This window comes from Dermochelys coriacea, chromosome 1 (assembly GCF_009764565.3).
Source record: "Dermochelys coriacea isolate rDerCor1 chromosome 1, rDerCor1.pri.v4, whole genome shotgun sequence".
NCBI classification, from domain to species: Eukaryota; Metazoa; Chordata; order Testudines; family Dermochelyidae; genus Dermochelys; species Dermochelys coriacea.
Window position 1 is genome coordinate 44,098,148 of NC_050068.2, and position 19,517 is coordinate 44,117,664.

The 19,517-nt window shown below is 37.2% G+C and overlaps 1 protein-coding gene across 7 annotated transcripts in view; it reads left to right on the forward strand.

Moving 5' to 3' along the window:
• Positions 1 to 19,185, forward strand: part of WASF3 (WASP family member 3) — a 169,850-nt gene extending 150,665 nt beyond the window's left edge. For 4 of the 7 annotated variants that reach the window (XM_038420710.2, XM_043504320.1, XM_038420718.2 and 1 more), the window contains 4 exons: positions 8,484 to 8,659; positions 12,597 to 12,860; positions 14,924 to 15,303; positions 16,446 to 19,185. In XM_038420710.2, coding sequence (XP_038276638.1) covers positions 8,484 to 8,659; positions 12,597 to 12,860; positions 14,924 to 15,303; positions 16,446 to 16,603 — 978 coding nt within the window. In that variant the 3' untranslated portion in view covers positions 16,604 to 19,185. Of the gene's footprint in view, positions 1 to 8,483; positions 8,660 to 11,546; positions 11,714 to 12,596; positions 12,861 to 14,923; positions 15,304 to 16,445 lie in introns of all 7 variants that reach the window. The other 3 variants (XM_038420746.2, XM_043504322.1, XM_043504321.1) reach the window with 1 other exon arrangement.
• The last annotated feature ends 332 nt before the right edge of the window (positions 19,186 to 19,517 follow it).

A 19,517-nucleotide genomic window follows, 5' to 3' on the forward strand; every position in this document is an offset into this window, starting at 1 on the left:
AGATAATTACCCTGTTATTTCTTTATATTCTTTAATTGTGACTCTTCTTTTCTGCTTCTACTGGAAGACTTGGTGAGTAAGGTAGCACAGATATTTCATAGATCAGCAACTAGAGTGGATGTGTATTAGGAATGATACTCCTTGCTGCTCCTCAAAGCCAAAAACAAATTAAAGTTCTTCATAGAGAAGAATCTTCCAAATTTTTACTAGTGTGTTCAGGTATTTGACTAGCAGGGGTCAGGCATGTGCATCATCTATAGTGAGGATGTACACATGTATATATTTTTAAAGTGTTTTGTTTTTAGCTTGCATGGGATGAAGAGTTTAGTGGATGCTTATTCATGTTGCCACTTTGCTGCTGATTGGTTTGCGGAAGCTCTGGAAGGTCCATAAGGTTCTTCATGCAGTCCCAAGAAAGGAGAGTGAGAAGAAAAGGTAGATGAATCAGCAGTTGCCTATCTTATCCAACATGATGCCCTCCTGGATACCAGGGAAGGGGCCTAATTGGTCTAAAGGATTCCAGAAGAAAAGAACTCCAAGTAAGGACTATCTGACTGCTGAGTTGGAGATTAGCATGTTAAAACTTAGAATGCACATATGTCATCTGCCTCTAAATCAAAGTGAAGAGTCACCATACTGAAACGTCACTCCTCCAAATTCATAAAGTGAAATTCACTCCTTCTGAACCCAGTGGATTCTCAGCATCATAAATCATATAGAACATTCACCAGGTCTGTTAACACTAACGTAAAATGGAACTGCTGTTCCCATTGCTGCTCATAGAGCCTACAAGGAACCCTGTCATCAGAAGGGACGTGGAATGCACGCCGGCCAAGAATAAAAATAGATTGAACTGGAAGGGTTGGTCAGTAAGCTCACTCACCTGAAGACTGTTAGCCACAAGGAATTGTCCCAGTAGTCAGTAGGGAATTCTACCATGCATTAGGAGAGAACTCAGGTCTTTGTTGCAACTGTGTAGAGACAGACAGCTCTGGGTGGAAGTTACTGTGCATTAAAAGTAGGGCTGTCAATTAATCGCAGTTAACTCATGTGATTGACTCAAAAAAATTAATTGTGATTACAAAAATTAATTGCGATTAATCACAGTTTTAATCGCAGTGTTAAACAATAGAATACCAATTAAAATTTATTAAATATTTTTGGGCGTTTTCTACATTTTCAAATATATTGATTTTAATTACAACACAATACAAAGTGTACAATGCCAACTTTATATTATTATTCTTCTTACAAATAGTTGCACTGCAAAAATGTTAAAAGAAATAGTATTTTTAATTCACCTCATACAAGTATTGTAGTGCAATCTCTTTATTATGAAACTGCAATTTACAAATGTAGATTTTTTTGTTACATAACAGAACTCAAAAACAAAACAATGTAAAATTTTTGAGCCAACAATTCCACTCAGTCTTACTTCTTGTTAAGTCAATCTCTAAGAAAAACAACTTTGTTTACATTTATGGAAGATATGCTTCCCACTTCTTATTTACGATGTCACTTGAAAGTGAGAACAGGCATTCACATGGCACTTTTGTAGCCAGTATTGCAAGGTATTTACATGCCAGATATGCTAAACTTTCGTATGCTCCTTCATGCTTCAGCCACCATTTCAGAAGTCATGCTTACATGATGATGACACTTGTTAAAAAAAATGCATTAAATAATTTGTGACTGAACTCCTTGGGGGAGAATTGTATGTCTCCTTCTCTGTTTTACCTGCATTCTGCCATATATTTCATGTTATAGCAGTCTTGGATGATGATCCTGCACATGTTCTTAACATCAACACTTCCACTGCAGATTCAACAAAACACAAAGAAGGTACTAATGTGAGATTTCAAAAGATAGCTACAGCACTCGACCCAAGGTTTAAGAATCTGAAATGCCTTCCAAAATCTGAGAGGGACAAGGTGTGGAATAGCCTTAGAAGTCTTAAAAGAGCAACACTCCTTTGCAGAAACTACAGAACCTGAACCATCCCAAAAAAAAAATTACCCTTCTGCTGGTGGCATCTGACTCAGTTGATGAAAATGAACATGCATTGGGCCACACTGCTCTGGATCATTATCGAGCAGAACTCATCATCAGCATGGATGCATGTCCTCTGGAATGGTGGTTGAAGCACCAAGGGACATATGAATCTTTAGTGCATCTGGCATGTAAATATCTTGCAATGCCGGCTACAACAATGCCATGTGAACGCCTGTTCTCATTTTCAGGTGACATTGTAAACAAGAAGTATGCAGCATTATCTCCTGCAAATGTAAACAAACTTGTTTGTCTTAGCAATTGGCTGAACAAGAAGTAGGACTGAGTGGACTTGTAGGCTCTAAAGTTTTCCATAGTTTTGTTTTTGAATGCAGTTATTTTTTTTGTACATAATTCTACATTTGTAAGTTCAACTTTCACAAAGAGATTGCACTACAGTACTTGTATGAGGTGAATTGAAAAATACTTCTTTTGTTTTTTACAGTGTAAATATTTGTAGTCAAAAATAAGTATGAAGTGAGCTCTGTACACTTTGTATTCTGTGTTGTAATTGAAATCGGCATATTTGAAAATGTAGAAAATATCCAAAAATATTTAAATAAATGTTATTCTTTTATTGTTTAACCATGCAATTAATTGCAATTTTTTAATCACTTGACAGCCCTGATTAAAAGTGCCATGATGGCATAAGAAGGCTACAAGAATTTGTGGAAGGCCCAATTCATCTGATGTAGAAAAGCACCCCCAAATCCCACTTTGCCTCCAGCATTTATAATAGTGTTAAATACAAAAAAAGTGTTTTTAATTTATAAGTCGCACTCATCGGTTTGCTGTGTGAAAGGGGTCACCAATACCAAAGTTTGAAAAACACTGTCCTAGACCCTTAGAATGTTGTTGGAAAGAAGATGACAATATTTTGTTTTGTTAGTTGAAGAATTGCATTTTGTGTCTTGAATTCCATTAGAGGAATATTTCTTAAATTTGTTAGTTACATCCCTTTTAATATATGATTTCCTTTCAGGTCTCAGTGGTTTACACGCCATATGTATTTAAGACAAATTATCCATCCCTATTGAATACCCATGCACTTTAAGAATGATGCTGTCTTCTTAAACTAACTTGCTGATCAAAAATAGACCCTATGTAGACTAAGAAAAAAAATGTAATTCAGATTACAGATTGGATGTTTTTTGTTTATCTTAAATACTGAACACTGAATAAAAACAAAGTTCAGGAATATTCAGATCTCTGTTACAAATCTTATTAACATAGTACTTGCAGTTTTTACAGACAGCGTGAGCATACTTAATTCCTTCACATGAATGGCAACATTTTAGATGTATTTGAGTATATTTAGTCAAGCGGCAATGACAACCATTTGTCATGGAGTTGATTTTGATTCGTTTATATTTTTAAAGCTGAAATTCCACATAGAATTCAGTACATGAGAATTCCACAAATGACTTGTATCTTATCAGAGTAAAAGCTCTACAAGTCTTCTAAATGAGAACTATGTGTAGTCTGCTAAAAACCAGACATTAAGTAGAATGCTAATTTAGGGTCTAATCCTGTGAGGTTCTTTGCCTCAACTTCAGTTGCAATCAATGAGAGATAAAAGGTGATCATCACTCATAGATTCAGGTTTTCAGAGTATCTGTGGGACAGTTGCCTTAAATGGTTGAGGTATTGGCCATAGGAAGTTCTTGAGACCTATTATTCATTGTTGACCCTATTTTTACAGGATTAGGAAACTCATGGAGGCGTACATGAAAATTTAATATGGTGGTTCTTTCAAATGACAGTGTTCGCTCTGAACAAAAGTGTAATTTTTTAAAATCCTGCCTGCATTTAAAAACTGCTATAAGGTCTCCTGTTCTGCATTGTTATGCTTTGCACACAAAGTAGGGTAATGAGTTTAGTATACTTGAATTTGTCAAAGTTTTTGCTTTACTGTTTTTAAACCTACAATCAAAAATGTGAATCAAGTGAATTTTGATGAGCATTAATTAGTGGTCATTAACAGGTTTTTGAGGAAAAAATTATGCAAACTTTTTTCCCCACTTTCTAGTTTTTCCTCTGTATTCCCCCTGAAGAATACTGTACCTAATTGTAACTAATAATTTTAAGACTATAAGGTGTTTAAGTGATTTTCTACAATTGTATTTAAGAAGTCAGTCAGTGATCACTGATGTGATGATATGTTGTCAATTGGTAAACTCAAGTTAATATATTAACTATTGGTGAACTTTTTTAATTTCTTCAAAGTACTGCAGATACATGCTGGATCTATTTACTTATATCACTCCTTATACTTCATTGCAGATGCTTTTTGTGCATAATTTTTGCTAACCTTTTTAATGCAAGTGTTATGCTGAAGCTAATTATTTACGGTCTCTAACAATACGTTTGCCATGTTTGCTGAAGTACTTATTTTCAGAAAGTCAGACTATACACTCCTTCCCTATCTTTAATCTATAGCATCTACTTGTTTACATAGTTTCTACTACATTTTTAGAGCCCTACGAATCCACAGAAATCTGCTTTATATTCACGGACCATTTTTGCAGATCAGAGGCATATACAAATGTTGTATCCACTCAGGGCTCTATACATTTTATTTAAAGAGAGAGAGAGACACCACTCTCATCACAGTCCTCCTTGAAAGTGGTAATATCCTCTAGAGTTCTGCATTCATCACCCCACATACCCATCACCAGAGCTGCAGTGGAATTATTTGCCCGACATTTGCACACTAATAAAAAGAAATGTCACTACTGATATTGGATAAAAATAAAACTACCCTATATGCAGATATAATTCTCATAGATATTAAGATCAGAAGGGACCATTATGATCATCTAGTCTGACCTCCTGCACAATGCAGGCCACAGAATCTCACCCACCCAATCCTGGAATAAACCTCTCACCTATGTCTGAGCTATTGAAGTCCTCAAATCATGGTTTAAAGACTTCAAGGTGCGGAGAATCCTCCAGCAAGTGACCCGTGCCCCATGCTACAGAGGAAGGCAAAAAAACCCCAGGGCCTCTTCCAATTAGCCGACCCCAAATTCCTTCCCGACCCCAAATATGGCGATCAGCTGAACCCTGAGCATGTGCGCAAGATTCACCAGCCAGATACTCAGGAAAGAATTCTTTGGAGTAACTCAGATCCCACCCCATCTAACATCCCATCACAGGCCATTGGGCCTATTACCATGAATAGTTAAAGATGAATTAATTGCCAAAATCATGTTATCCCATCATACCATCTCCTCCATAAACTTATCGAGTTTAATCTTGAAGCCAGATAGGTCTTTTGCCCCCACTGCTTCCCTTGGAAGGCTGTTCCAGAACTTCATTCCTCTGATGGTTAGAAACCTTTGTCTAATTTCATGTCTAAACTTCCCAATGGCCAGTTTATATCCATTTGTTCTTGTGTCCACATTGGTACTAAGCTTAAATAATTCCTCTCCCTCTCCGGTATTTATTCCTCTGATATATTTATAGAGAGCAATCATATCTCCCCTCAGCCTTCTTTTGGTTAGGCTAAATAAGCCAAGCTCCTTGAGTCTCATTTCATAAAACAGGTTTTCCATTCCTCGGATCATCCTGGTAGCCCTTCTCTGTACCTGTTCCAGTTTGAATTAATCTGTTTTAAACATGGGAGACCAGAACTGCACACAGTATTCCAGATTAGGTTTTACCAATGCCTTGTATAACAGTACTAACACCTCCTTATCTCTACTGGAAATACCTCGCCTGTTGCATCCCAAGACCGCATTAGCTTTTTTCATGGCCATATCACATTGGCGGCTAATAGTCATCCTGTGGTCAACCAAAACTCCAAAGGCCTTCTCCTCCTCCGTTACTTCTAACTGATGTGTCCCCATTTTATAACTATAATTCTTGTTATTAATCCCTAACTGCATGACCTTACACTTCTCACTATTAAATTTAATCCTATTACTATTACTCCAGTTTACAAGGTCATCCAGATCCTCCTGTATGATATCCCAGTCCTTCTCTAAATTGGCAGTACCTCCCAGCTTTGTATCATCCGCAAACTTTATTAGCACACTCCCACTTTTTGTGCTGAGGTCAGTAATAAAAAGATTAAATAAGATTGGTCCCAAAACCGATCCCTGAGGAACTCCACTGGTAACCTCCTTCCAGCCTGACAGTTCACCTTTCAGTATGACCCGCTGTAGTCTCCTCTTTAACCAGTTCCTTATCCACCTTTCAATTTTCATATTGATCATCTTTTCCAATTTAACTAATAATTCCCCATGTGGCACCGTATCAGATGCCTTACTGAAATCTAGGTAAATTAGATCCACTGCGTTTCCTGTGTCTAAAAAATCTGTTGTTTTCTCAAGGAGATCAGGTTGGTTTGTCACGATCTACCTTTTGTAAAACCATGTTGTATTTTGTCCTATTTATCATTGACCTCAATTTCCTTAACTACTTTCTCCTTCAAAATTTTTTCCAAGACCTTGCATACTACAGATGTCAAACTAACAGGCCTGTAGTTACCTGGATGACTTTTTTTTCCTTCCTTAAAAATAGGAACTATCTTAGCAATTCTCCAATCATACGGTACAACCCTTGAGTTTACAGATTCATTAAAAATTCTTGCTAATGGGCTTGCAATTTCATGTGCCAATTCCTTTAATATTCTTGGATGAAGATTATCTGGGACCCCTGATTTAGTCCCATTAAGCTGTTTGAGTTTCACTTCTACCTCAGATATGGTAATATATACCTTCATATCTACCTCATTCCCTTTGTCATGCTACCAGTATCCCTAAGATCCTCATTAGCCTCATTAAAGACTGAGGCAAAGTATTTGTTTAGATATTGGGCCATGCCTAGATTATCCTTAATCTGCCCTCCATCCTCAGTGTTTAGCGGTCCCACTTCTTCTTTCTTTGTTTTCTTTTTCTTTATATGGCTGTAGAACTTTTTACTATTGGTTTTAAATCCCTTTGCAAGGTCCAACTCTACTTGACTTTTAGCCTTTCTCACTTTATCCCTACATGTTCTGACCTCAATAAGATAGCTTTCCTTGCTGATCCCTCCCATCTTCCACTCCCTGTATGCTTTCTGCTTTTTCTTAATCACCTCTCTGAGATGCTTGCTCATCCAGCTTGGTCTACAACTCCTGCCTATGAATTTTTCCCCTTTTTTGGAATGCAGGCTTCCGTTAGCTTCTGCAGCTTTGACTTGAAGTAATCCCAGGTCTCCTTTGCCTTTAGATCCATAAATTCTTCAGTCCAATCTACTTCCCTAACTAATTTCCTTAATTTTTGAAAGTCAGCCCTTTGAAATAAAAAAATTCTGTTTTGTAACAAACCTTCCGAATCCTTTTGAATGAAATTTAAATGTTTTGGAGAAATCTCTAGATTTAAAGTGAACCAGTAAATCAAGAAAGTTAGAGGTAAATATTATCCAAGTCTAGATTCCAGTGCTCATTCAGTAAAGGTACAAATCATAAATAATCTGGAACAACTATATAACCTAAACTTGACCCTTTAATAAATCTGTTTTTTTTTAATTTCTAAGTTTTTTTTAAATGTATTCATCATCTTGGTGGGCAGGATAGCTACCACTGGGGTTGTGGATGTTTGTGAAAGCACTAAAACAGCACCTGAAAGAGAGGAAGAAAGAAAGAATTCACTGAAAGTACTTAGTGTTTTACACCAAAATCTCAAGTATATGAAACAGTCTGATAGCTTCGTGATAAAATAAATTACTGAACTGAATACTGATGTGTTTCAAATGTGATTAATGTGACTCATTTCCTATAAGATCATGTGAAATGAGAGTGTGGAGAGAGTGGGAGGAATTTTATTCTTTTTCTTATTTGTTAATTCAGACATGAAAGGACAGACGAGTTATAAAAAGAAATCTCAAATCGTGTCATGTAATAGCAGCTGGAAAGAATTACCACATTTCAATATTTCTTTCAAAACTGTAGGTGCTTTATAGGCATACTAAACCATTGGTGTTTGTATGCAGTTCATTCTGATTATGTTTTACACATATATCTGTATTATTTGTAGGTCTAAGAAGCGTTATCAGATGCGTTTCAGAATTGTCCGAATACATCATTACCATGTATTGTGAGGAAAGATTTAAAAAATATATTTTTTAACAATGGCAATTATTCTGTGTTTACTGGGGGCGGGGGGAATAGGTGAAGATCATTACTTAAATTAAAATTTTCTACAGAAGTATGTCAAAGAAACAGTAATAGCACAGTAATGAATAACATTCTCTTCTGTCAGGTCCATAGTATAAGGAGATGTTTAACTCTTTCATTTTGATTGTTACTGCAGAGGAATTTTATGTAGACTTGGCTTTATCTGTAATTCTAGTCTTATTTCTATGCACGCTAACTGCATTTTAACCTGCTCTTTTCCTTTCCTTTTTTCTCTCTTTTGCATGCTTGCTTTCTCTCCTTTGAACATTAGGAGCAAAAGCGTATAGATGGCACAACCCGTGAGGTGAAAAAGGTTAGAAAAGCCAGGAACAGGCGCCAGGAGTGGAATATGATGGCATATGACAAAGAGCTTAGACCTGACAACAGGTTGTCTCAAAATGTGTACCATGGAGCATCTTCAGAGGGATCACTGTCCCCAGATACTAGGTCTGTTTACAACAAGCCCTTTGCTATATCACAGTTATATGTTCAGAGATTCTGAGTAGCTTTAGATTGAGAATGTAGCAGTTAGTATAGAAAAGACACCATAAACATTTTAAACTTGTTCTCAAAAATGCGTTTAAAGTACTGTGAAATTTAAGAAATATGTATTAATTACTTTAAATTTCTGTACATCTACTCCTTATGTTTTTGTTATCTGAACTTCAGCATTGTATTTAACTTGTGTGATGGTGTTTACTTCATATTTTATTTTTGCATTTTGAACAGGTATAATTGAAGAAGATTTAAATCTGTATATAATTGTTGGTTCCAGTGTCTCTTCCTTCATTTCGACCTTGATACATTTTATTGCTACTGACAATACATGTTGTTTTTCTGTGCAAGATGACTCTTAATCATTTCAGGATCTAGTCATCTGTGAGATCTTCAAGTGTTTTTCTGTTTAAGTGAGAAATATTTTAAATACCTGGTGATGTATATAATTTTGCCTTTAGTTGGATGCTATAATTGGGGAATAGTTCTTTATTGTCATTCTGCTTTTTTACAAAAGCAAGCTACAAAATCAGCTGCATCGTTATTGCTTAAAACAAGTCACTTTAAACAAAAATCTCCTCTCAGGTGCACACAACAGAGCTCATCTTCAGTATTCTGGTCCCGCCGTGTGTATGAAACTCCCTTTGAGCTCACTGGGAGATCTCTATGAAAAGGGAGAGCCAGACATCTGAGGCTGTTCATCAAGTGGGTCTAGGTAGAGAATTTTTCCCTAAACGGTTTTTCTGTGTGTCAAATTTAATTGATAGGCAGAAGAAACATAGGAAATAATTGGAATCTAGTGAAAAGCCAAACTATTTCACAATTCCAGTAAGTGTTTAGGTTGTTTACTTGCTGTGGCCATTGGGCAACAGCCACTGAGTAGGAGTGGGATTGATGTTTTCAGTTCACTGGATAGTTGTGATTAATGAAGGGGAATTTGCTCAGAACTTTGTTTCTTCAATGTTGAATATTTTTTGTGAGCTGTAGACTTGTGCCAGATGACGTTGACTCTTTGGAAACCAGACAGAGTTTTTGTTGTTTCTTCCCTTTTCATCAATGTTAAGTTTCAAGAGTTTGTGTTCAGACTTTTTCCCTTGTCTATATTTTTTTTACTAGGAGTTTATTTTAGTTTACCATAATTTCTACAGCCAAAATGTGTCCTGCTGATCACTCAAATTTTTCTTTTTATGCAAAGTTCTTTTAAGTTAGTATTTGCAAAATGTTGATCTGAATCTTGCTTGAATTTAATGCCAGATAAAAGAATTTTGGTGGCTTGTGCACTATGGCAATGGGGGGGCTCCCACCTTCCCAGGTGGGAGGCCCTGGCACAGGGAGTGTATTCCAGAGTGAGCTTGTCCTTCACTCACCCTGCTGCAACTCCTGCCTCCCAGCTTTGGCCTGTTGGCTCTTGCCACAGCCTGCAGACAGGGCCTGGCCCTCACCTCACCCCACCCTCTTCCCGGCACTGGTGGTTTTTTGTTTGTATGTGCGTATGTGGCTTTTCACACCCCATAGTATTTGTGGGGCCTGAGATGGGGACCCTGTGCAAGTTTACCAAGGGCACATTGGTTAATCCAGGCCTGATTGACCTGATGGATGATATTAGTGCCCATTACTCAACTGCAAGATGTAGATTTATTGCATCTCTAAATTTACTTCCTTCACACACCTATCACCTTGCTTCGAGGGACCTTGAGGTTAAAGAGTCACATTTAATTTACCCTTTTCCTCTTTATTTCTCTGTAATGTCAAAACATGCATTTGTCACACTTTCTGTGCAGATTTTTATAATGTGAAGAAAGCAAGCTCTGGGAAATAGTTGCAATATGTAGCTTTCCCCAAGGAGGAACTGTAAAGACCCTCTACTAGGATCTGGGGTATTTTGGTGTGGGTGGAGGAAGGAGGATTATTTGTAGTATCAAGTTGGTTATGCCATTGTACTATTCCTTTCTTATTACAGATTTTGAAATGTTTATAGCAATGTGAACAATGAATTTTGCATGAATCAAATACCTGCCTGTATTGGAAAGTCTAGTGAGACAAGGTGGGTGAGGTAATAATATCTTTTATCGGACCAACTTCTATTGGTGAGAGAGGCAAGCTTTCAAGCTACATATAGCTCTTCTTCAGGTCTGGGAAAGGTATCAAGTGTGTCACAGGTAAATACAAGTTAATTTAGCATAAGTAGTTAGCTCACATTCTATCTGCTTGATCTTGTATTTAGCTGTGACACTCTTAGTACCTTTCCCAGACCTGAAGAAGAGCTCTGTGTAGCTTGAAAGCTTGTCTCTCTCACCAACAGAAATTGATCCGATAAAAGTTATTATTACCTCACCCACCTTGTCTCTCTAATGTCCTGGGACTGAACATGGCTACAACAATGCTGCATGGCAGAAATCTGCACTTCAACTGTGGATTAGTTTTGGGACTACGGTAGGGTGAGGAAGAGATTTAATAATTTGTATAATGCAAATTTTAACCTTGATCTACCTTGCGAATGTTGTGCGAATGAAGCTATAAAAGTAAATGTAAAAGTGAGTCCAGTTCTCACAAAAGTTGTCTTATGGTGATGAGACCAAATAGAAATACCTATAAATAGAGTGCCTATATATAAACTAACTCATAAAATACAAATCATTTTAGCTTTGTTGTAAATATTTGACAGAATACAAAGATGAGCTTGTATTCATAGTATCTTGTTATATTTTAATATAGAGCTTAAGTAATTAAAAAGCCTTTGTTAATATGCTGTCCCAGTCAAATCCATAAAGTTTGAAATCCAAGTTTCCAGACTGTCTACTTATTACAATGCATTTATGTTACACCTGTTGTGCTTCAGAGAGAGAGACACAAGCTGAATCCAAATAGAAACCAGCAAATAAATGTGAGAAAAGTAAGAACAAGAAAAGAAGAGTGGGAAAGAAGGAAAATGGGCATTGAGTTCATGAGTGACGCAAAGAAACTGGAGCAGGCAGGAAGCATGAAAAAGGACAAAATGCCCAAAGGGTGTGTCATTTTGTTTTACTCAAAACCCTGGCTTTTTGTTGCTTGCCTTGTTTCCAGTCTTAGAGATGACATGCATCATTTTACTGACTATCTGTTTTAACCAAGTGACAGGCTACACGACTGTTACTAATGTAGTACAGCTCTGTGCAGTTATGGGATGAAGAGATCCTTTTGTTCTCTCTCTTGGGCTTATTTGACAAAGCATCATAGACTTTGCATCTTTATGAACTCTCTGCTCAACTAATAATATTTGCATTTTTCAGTATCTCTCAGCCTTTCCAACCAAACTGCTTATGCAAATAAAGTAAGAAAGCCTTTAAAGATTAAGCTTTTGAAATTAGTTCTCTCTGCTTTGGTAAAATATGTTTTTCTATATAACCGACTGCTTCCATTCTTGCTTTCTCTTTCTGTCTTCATTGTTAATACTTAGCTGGTTGCCCACAGTTATTAATTGTGTGTTGTCAAAAAAAAATCAGTGTTTGCAACTAGGAGAGAACTAAAAAAAAAAGCTGTTACTGGTTTTGCTTTTTTAATTTAATTTGATTTATTCTACAGTATTCTGTCACAGAGTTAATATGCCAAAATATTGAAAAGATGCAAGCCCTGAAGATTAAGATTTGGTCTCTGTGTACTCTAGTTTGTCAGATTAATTCATTTTGAAGTTACATGAATCTGAACAGGGGCTGGCTGTTGCCTTAATAATTATATTGCTGCTGTTGTAGTTTCCATGGTCTGACAAATGCTTGATAATTGAAATAGGGAAACCCATCACAAGAAAAGTCATTCCCAGTGCAGTCATTAGCCTTACTGCTTAACAGTGGAGACAGTATTCTGCTACATTCATATGTTCTGTTCCACCCCATCCCATTTACTTTAATTTTAGGTCCCATGCATCCGATGTTACCGATTATTCTTATCCTGCTACTCCGAATCATTCCCTCCACCAGCAGCCAGTAATGTCTTCATATGGAACAGGAGATGGACCACAGTATATGGGTATAAACCAGGGCCTTGAGCATGAATATAGACCATCTTCTACCACAGTGCGGCATGCTACTTTAAACAGACCTCAGCAACCACCTCCACCTCCACCCCAGGCCTCTGATGGACCACACAGCTCTGTACCTTTGGTACCAGCAGACTATGGGTAAAACTTCTGATTTACTGGTGTGGGTTCTTGGAAAGACAAATAGGATGTGCATTTTTCATCATCATAATACAGTACTTAGGACTTGTTTTACATGTTCAAAACTCTGTACAAACTTAACTAATCCTGTTAACACTTCAGTAAGCTAGGTAGTAGGAAATCTGCTAATTTGCAAAGTATATTTAACAGTGTGAACTAAATGGAGGTAAGGAAATGTCAAAAACTGAAATCGTGAACAATGTATTTAATAACATTGATGTGATGGGTTGGACCCCTCCTTCTGGGATGCCACCTGACGTACTGGGATTTCACTGAGTCTGCCTGCTCTACTAGCCTGGGCTTCCTCTCTCTGTTTTGCTGAATTAGGCTCCTGGGCGTCTGGCAGCACACACACACACAGGTAGGGATGCACCAGCTGTAGAATCACACAGAGTCTGCAAACAGCTCTCTATGAGAAGATTCAGCTAGGAAATTGCCCAGCATTCAAGTACAGCTCCCCTCTGGAAAGTACACCCAAAATACTATTGTCTTGTGCTGTAGAGAAATCTATACAACATAAGCTCATACATTCACCCCCTCCCTCAATATAGAGGAAGATATGCACAACTTCTTGCCCCCCCCCGTTATAAATTGCACAAACTAGTTTTAATAATAAACAAAAACAAGTTTATTAACTATGAAAGGCAGATTTTAAGTGATTATAAGGGATAGCCAATGGAGCAAAGCAGATTACCAAGCAAATAAAACAGAACACACATACTAAGCTTAAGATCTTAAAGAGACTGGCTTCAAGAAATAATTTCTCACCCTAAATGTTGTTTTAGGCAAGTTGCACAGTTTCTGTAGCTTAGAGTTCCAGTTATTTCTCTTTACAGACCAGACTCCTGTCTTAGTCTGGACTCAGCCCTTGTCTTTCCCACAGCTCAGTTCCTTTGTCTCTCCAGGTACTTTCATCAGTCTTTCTTCTTGGGGAGGAAGGCAACGGAGAAGAGTCCTGTTTGCCTTATTCCCCAGCCTTAAGTAAGATTTACATAAAGTGGGAATCGTTTGTTTCCCTGTCTTGACCTCCCCCTCCTTTTAGTGGAAAATTACTAGAAGTCCAAGATGGTGTTTAGTACCAGGTGACAGGACCACCTGATGTAGTAGAGTCACAGCTAGTCCTAGGACGCGCCTCGCAGGAAAGAGAGAGATTAGTATCTTCACAGTCTTATTGTTTCTTCCTAATGGCCCATCAAGGCTGATTACCTGTTGTCTGGTGGGTGTCTCCCAAATAAACACACAGTTATAATTGTTACAAAGTCAATATTTTTAACTTTAAATACAGAAATGATACATGCATACAAATTGGATGGATAAATCACATTCAGTAAGTTATACCGTTTCCAATGATACCTTACAAGACCCATCTTGCATAAAATATATCTGTTATGCCATATCCATATCATAAGCATATTTCCATAAAGAATATGGGGTTGCAACATCACAATTGATATGGCTGTAAAATATTAAAAGCTTTCAATGCATTGCCGAACAAAGGGATAATGGCAAGATTTTGTACATGAGGAAAAATAGCCACAGGGTAGTGCACCGAAAAATATTGAAAACTGCAAGAAAACAATAGAAATAGATGTATATATTGATGATATTATTTCCCACATTACATACGTGAGAGGTTAAGGTGATTCTTTAGAAACAAATACATCTATTTATCTGCCTCACAGGGGTATTGAGAATTAAGGTAGATTCAGACAGTGTTTGTAAAAGCTCTTTGAATATGAGAAGCCCTATATAGTGCTTGCTCTTAAAATTTTCAGCTGCTTTGGATAACAATATAACGCTACCCCTCAGTATTTGCAATATTCCCTATATGAAAATCTAAGGAATTTGCTGGGGAAAGCTGCAAAGAGTGAGTTAATGGTACCTAAGGATAATGAGCATATTTTAAAGGGTGACCACTGTGTAAGTGCTAAGTGTTTAAATACTTCAGTCATTTCAGAAAAGCACTCTTCTTACTGACAGATATTTCAGTTCTTAAAAGTTATTTTTGTTCTTTTTTTATATAGGATGCTCCCAGCTCAGATGGTAGATTATTATAATCCTACTGGACCTCCCCCCACTCCTCTTCCCCCTATGATTCCTTCAGCACAAACTGCTTTTGTTAGTCCTCTTCAACTTCCTGTGCCACCTTCCCATTCTGGACTAGTGACCGGATCTACCTATGCTGCTGCTCCTTCTCCTCCTCCTCCTCCTCCTTCTGGGCTTGTTGTTACAGCTTCCCCTCCCCCCGGCCCACCTCCTCCCCCACCAGGTCCTCCTGCTGCAGGTTCATCTCTCACGTCCTCCCCGATGCATGCTTTTACAGTTCCTGAGGCAAAACGACATGAATCCACACAGCCGCCGATCAGCGATGCTCGAAGTGATCTTCTTGCTGCAATTCGAATGGGTAAATGAACACAGAGTTTAAGAGCTATTCCTTTTACACAGTGAGACTACAATGTCTCCTATGATTTGTGTTGATAGCTGCTTTTAACTTCAAACCACAATTTCATCTTTATAATTTGCTGAGAGAAATACTTCACTACAAATGGCCAAGCCTAAGTATCTTGACAGTCCCTGCTCTTTGGACATGCGTTTTTGGTATGCCTTAACAGAGGGCTGGTCTCCACTACAGGGAGATCAACGCTGCTGCAATCGATGCAGCAGGGATCGATTTAGTGGGTCTAGTGAAGACCCACTAAATTGATGACAGAGTGCCCTCCGGTCGACCCCGATACTCCAGCTCTCCGAGAAGAGTAAGGGAAGTCAACCGGAGAGCATCTCCCGTCGACTCAGTGCAGTGAAAACACTGGGGTAAGTTGACCTAAGCTGTGTCGACTCCAGATACGTTATTCATGTAGCTGGAGTAGCGTAACTTAAGTCAACTTAACCCGGTAGTGAAGACAAGTTCTCAGGGTGTTAACCTCCTTGCAATGCTTGAGGTGGGGTCTGTACAGCAAGTCACATGTTCCAAGGCTTGTAGCTGATTTAAGGTGAATTCAGGTGCTTGTTTGAATGAAGTTAAATGAAAACTTTTATTCATCTTCAGTATATGAAGTATCCTTTTAAAAAGTGTGCAGGTTGTATGGGGGTCCCTTGCAACAGCTGTGAAATCCAAACATTGACTCCAGTGCATTTGATTTGGCTTTTTCTAACAGCTGAAAAATATTTTGTAATCAGGTGCTGCAGCCTTCATTCAGTTATGTTTGCTTTAGAAAGCATAACCCTTTAAAATGCTTCAAGACACAATTTTGGCATCACTCCTACTGAAAGTGTCCTATAGTCTTTTAGAACTTAAATTTAAACCATAGCAGGCTATTTTGAAAAAGTTATGGGCACAAGCTCTTGGAAAGACTGGTGTCAGTCCACTTTGTGTGTCTCTTTCTTTCTTGATCAAGAAAGTTTTTATGACTTTCAATTTGTCTTTTTTCCTTCACCTGTTGGAAATACCTCTCAACTTTATTTAAAATATAAAACGCAGCAACAACCTTAAATTATATTTTAGGTGCAAAGAACTGTTTGTAAATAGAATTGTCTACCTGTCTATAGGAATTCAGCTGAAAAAGGTACAAGAGCAACGTGAACAAGAAGCAAAGCGAGAACCCGTTGGAAATGATGTGGCAACTATTCTTTCAAGGCGCATTGCTGTGGAGTACAGTGATTCTGATGATGATTCAGAATTTGATGAAAATGATTGGTCAGACTGAGACCAGGTCCAAGTACAGGAGCAGAATTCATGAAATGCTTTGCTCCAGTAATGACACCATTAGCAGGACAGAAGGCAGGGTGTTGAAATGTATTAAAACTAGCAATCTAAATATTAAAATGAATTGGTGGTATTCAGAATGCGGTAGCTTAGCAACTCTTGTAATAATAATGTGGTTATGCTGATGCAGATCCAAAAATTCAGTCTTATTTTCAATATTTACTGCATAATACGTAAGTGCCACTAAATGTAGCAAATTGTGTGCTGCACGCAAAGTGTGCTGCAGTTGTTGCACTGTTACAAAACCAGCATTTTGTTTTACTTTCTTGATCATGAAGGTATAACTATATTTTTACTTTACATCTTATCTTTATAATGTTGCAATTTAGATACTCGTGAAACTATCTGGCTGTTAGTCATGTAGATCTTTGAGGAGAGTCAATGATACGTGACTGGGCAATGTCTTCAGGTCCTTAAATGTCATCTTTTTAGCATTTTTCAGAAATTAAATCATGTAATCTTAAAATCTAACAAACAGACAGCAACTAAATGTCGTCTTACACACTATTTTTAAGTAATTTTTTGATTTAGTTCCTTCTATTATTTTAATCTCCTTGACACATTCTCGTCATTGAAAAATCACAAATGAAATGTAAGTTTGAAGAGTCAATTCACAGGATTTACTAGTTATTTTTGAGAAAGGACTGTATGACTCAGTCAGTAACAAGAGGTTGCTGGCTGGTGGTTTGACAGTAAAATAACAGGATGGTCTCAGTTCAGTATGTAGTAGACACATGTTCACATTACAGAAACCACAATTGGAATTGACACTCTTTTTGGCAGTCTCTGGACATGGATTGACTATACTTGAAGTTTGAAATTTCCTGTTACACTCAGGAGTGGTTTTTTAGATACCTGAGTGGAGCCACTTTGTCAGTACAGAGTGGGAAGCTTACTCTACTACTGGTAATATATGTCTGTTACGTGGATGAATGGAACGACTTCAGTTCAGTGTTAGCAATTGGATACATTTCACAAGTACTAAACTTAGTTTTTTATTCCTGTAGATATAAATATATGTAGATAGACTTTTGCTTATATGGAATGTGTGTAGTCATGTAATGTCATTTCAGTTTCTTATAACTCACTCATTAAAGGCCCTTGATTTTTGAATGTATTTCTATCCCAGTATGTCCCATTTATATAACACTGACAATTAAAATGGCTTAATTGGTGTTTAGTTACCATGCTGTATATATTTTCAGTTTCTTCTAGAAAAGAAAGCTACCATACAGTCTGCTTTTGCTCTTTCTCTGTTCCCTTTAAAAATAATTCATACTTTATTCAATACAATATTGAAATTTGCATATAGTTTTTCTTTTGTACACTGCAACTCAGACTGCTTCCTTGCCTAATAAGGCTTGTTTTATGGTGTGTGTGTGTGTGTGTGTGTGTGTGTGTGTGTGTGTGTGTGTGTGAGAGAGAGAGAGAGAGTGGGAAGGATTGGTCTTTTTTTTTTTTTTCCTTACCAGATTACAATTTAATCTTTGTAACAGAAGAGATCTGTATAATACCAGGTCAAATATTTGGTAAAGCTCTTTTGTTCTGCAAAGCCCTTCCCTTCTTAAAAAGGAAGGGAAGGACATGCATTTAGCCTTTATCCGCGTTCACTCTGAACTTCCCTTCCTCTTGAGCCATGCTCACGCACAGCAGGTTTTATTTTTGTCCAAAGAAAATAATATTCAGCCTGTCACAATATTCACATATTACATTATTGGCTACTTTATTACTGTGTAAACTGCATGCAAGTTTCTGATTTGACTTCGATTTATAGTAGTATGGCAAAAATGCCTTTGCCTCCCTGTTTGTTTTTTACTGCCCATTAAGGGCCTTCTCTTGGAAGATGCTGAACGATGGTTAACCAATGGGAAAAGAGGGCACTCAGCACCTTCTGGGATTGTTTTTGCTTTAAAATACAGGGCTAAATTCTACTCTGGTCTGGTGGTTCCTCATTAACATGTGAGAGACATTGTTTGTGTTGGTCATAAGGTTATAATTGTTATACAGTGGTTTGCAAAATGCACCAAAATGATTCTGTGGGTGAGCAAATAAAATGGATAAAAGCGCAGCTAATACTGCAGTATTATCCAGTGTCATTATATGGGTGAGAGAGGTACTTTTAATACTCTTTTGATATGTGTTGAGGTAAAATATTCTGACATCACAAATAATTCTTTCCATTGTAATGAAATTTGATATGACAAAAATATATTTTATGAGCACAGAGACTGAGTGTACCATGGAAATTTTGTAATATGCATCAATTAGTTTTAAATGATAAATAGAAAGCAAATGATAATTTGTGATCAGTTAAAGATAACTAGAATTTTTCAGCCATAGTAGCCAATCTGTTTTTCTGAACTTGGAGTATTTTGTCATCTCCGTTCAGTATTTTATCAATACAAATTTAAATCGAATTTAGTGATGTAAACTAACTAACTCTTAGGTCATTTTTATCTGTATGTATATTTTACTCTGGGTTATGTAAAAGTAACAAATATGAATAAAGTATCACTTTTGCGCCTTTGTTTTTCTTTCCTTGGACTACATTGCATGAGTTTGCTGCTAATTTATTTTTAGCTTGATTAGTTTTTTGGTTTGCTAAATAATAGCATCAGTGATAACCTGATACTTTTGAACTACTATGTAATAGTTATGCTCATATAATATCCCTTTAATTTTTCCTCAAAGATGGACTAGTCGGGATACTTGTTCATCAGTTTTATAGTATTTTTGTTTCCACCAGCTTGTCCTATACAAATAGCTATTCAGTTGTGTTTTCCAGTTGCCAAAAAAGTATAATTTAATAGCAAATACTAAAGAATGCAACTGGCTTGGGGTATCTTTATTGCAGA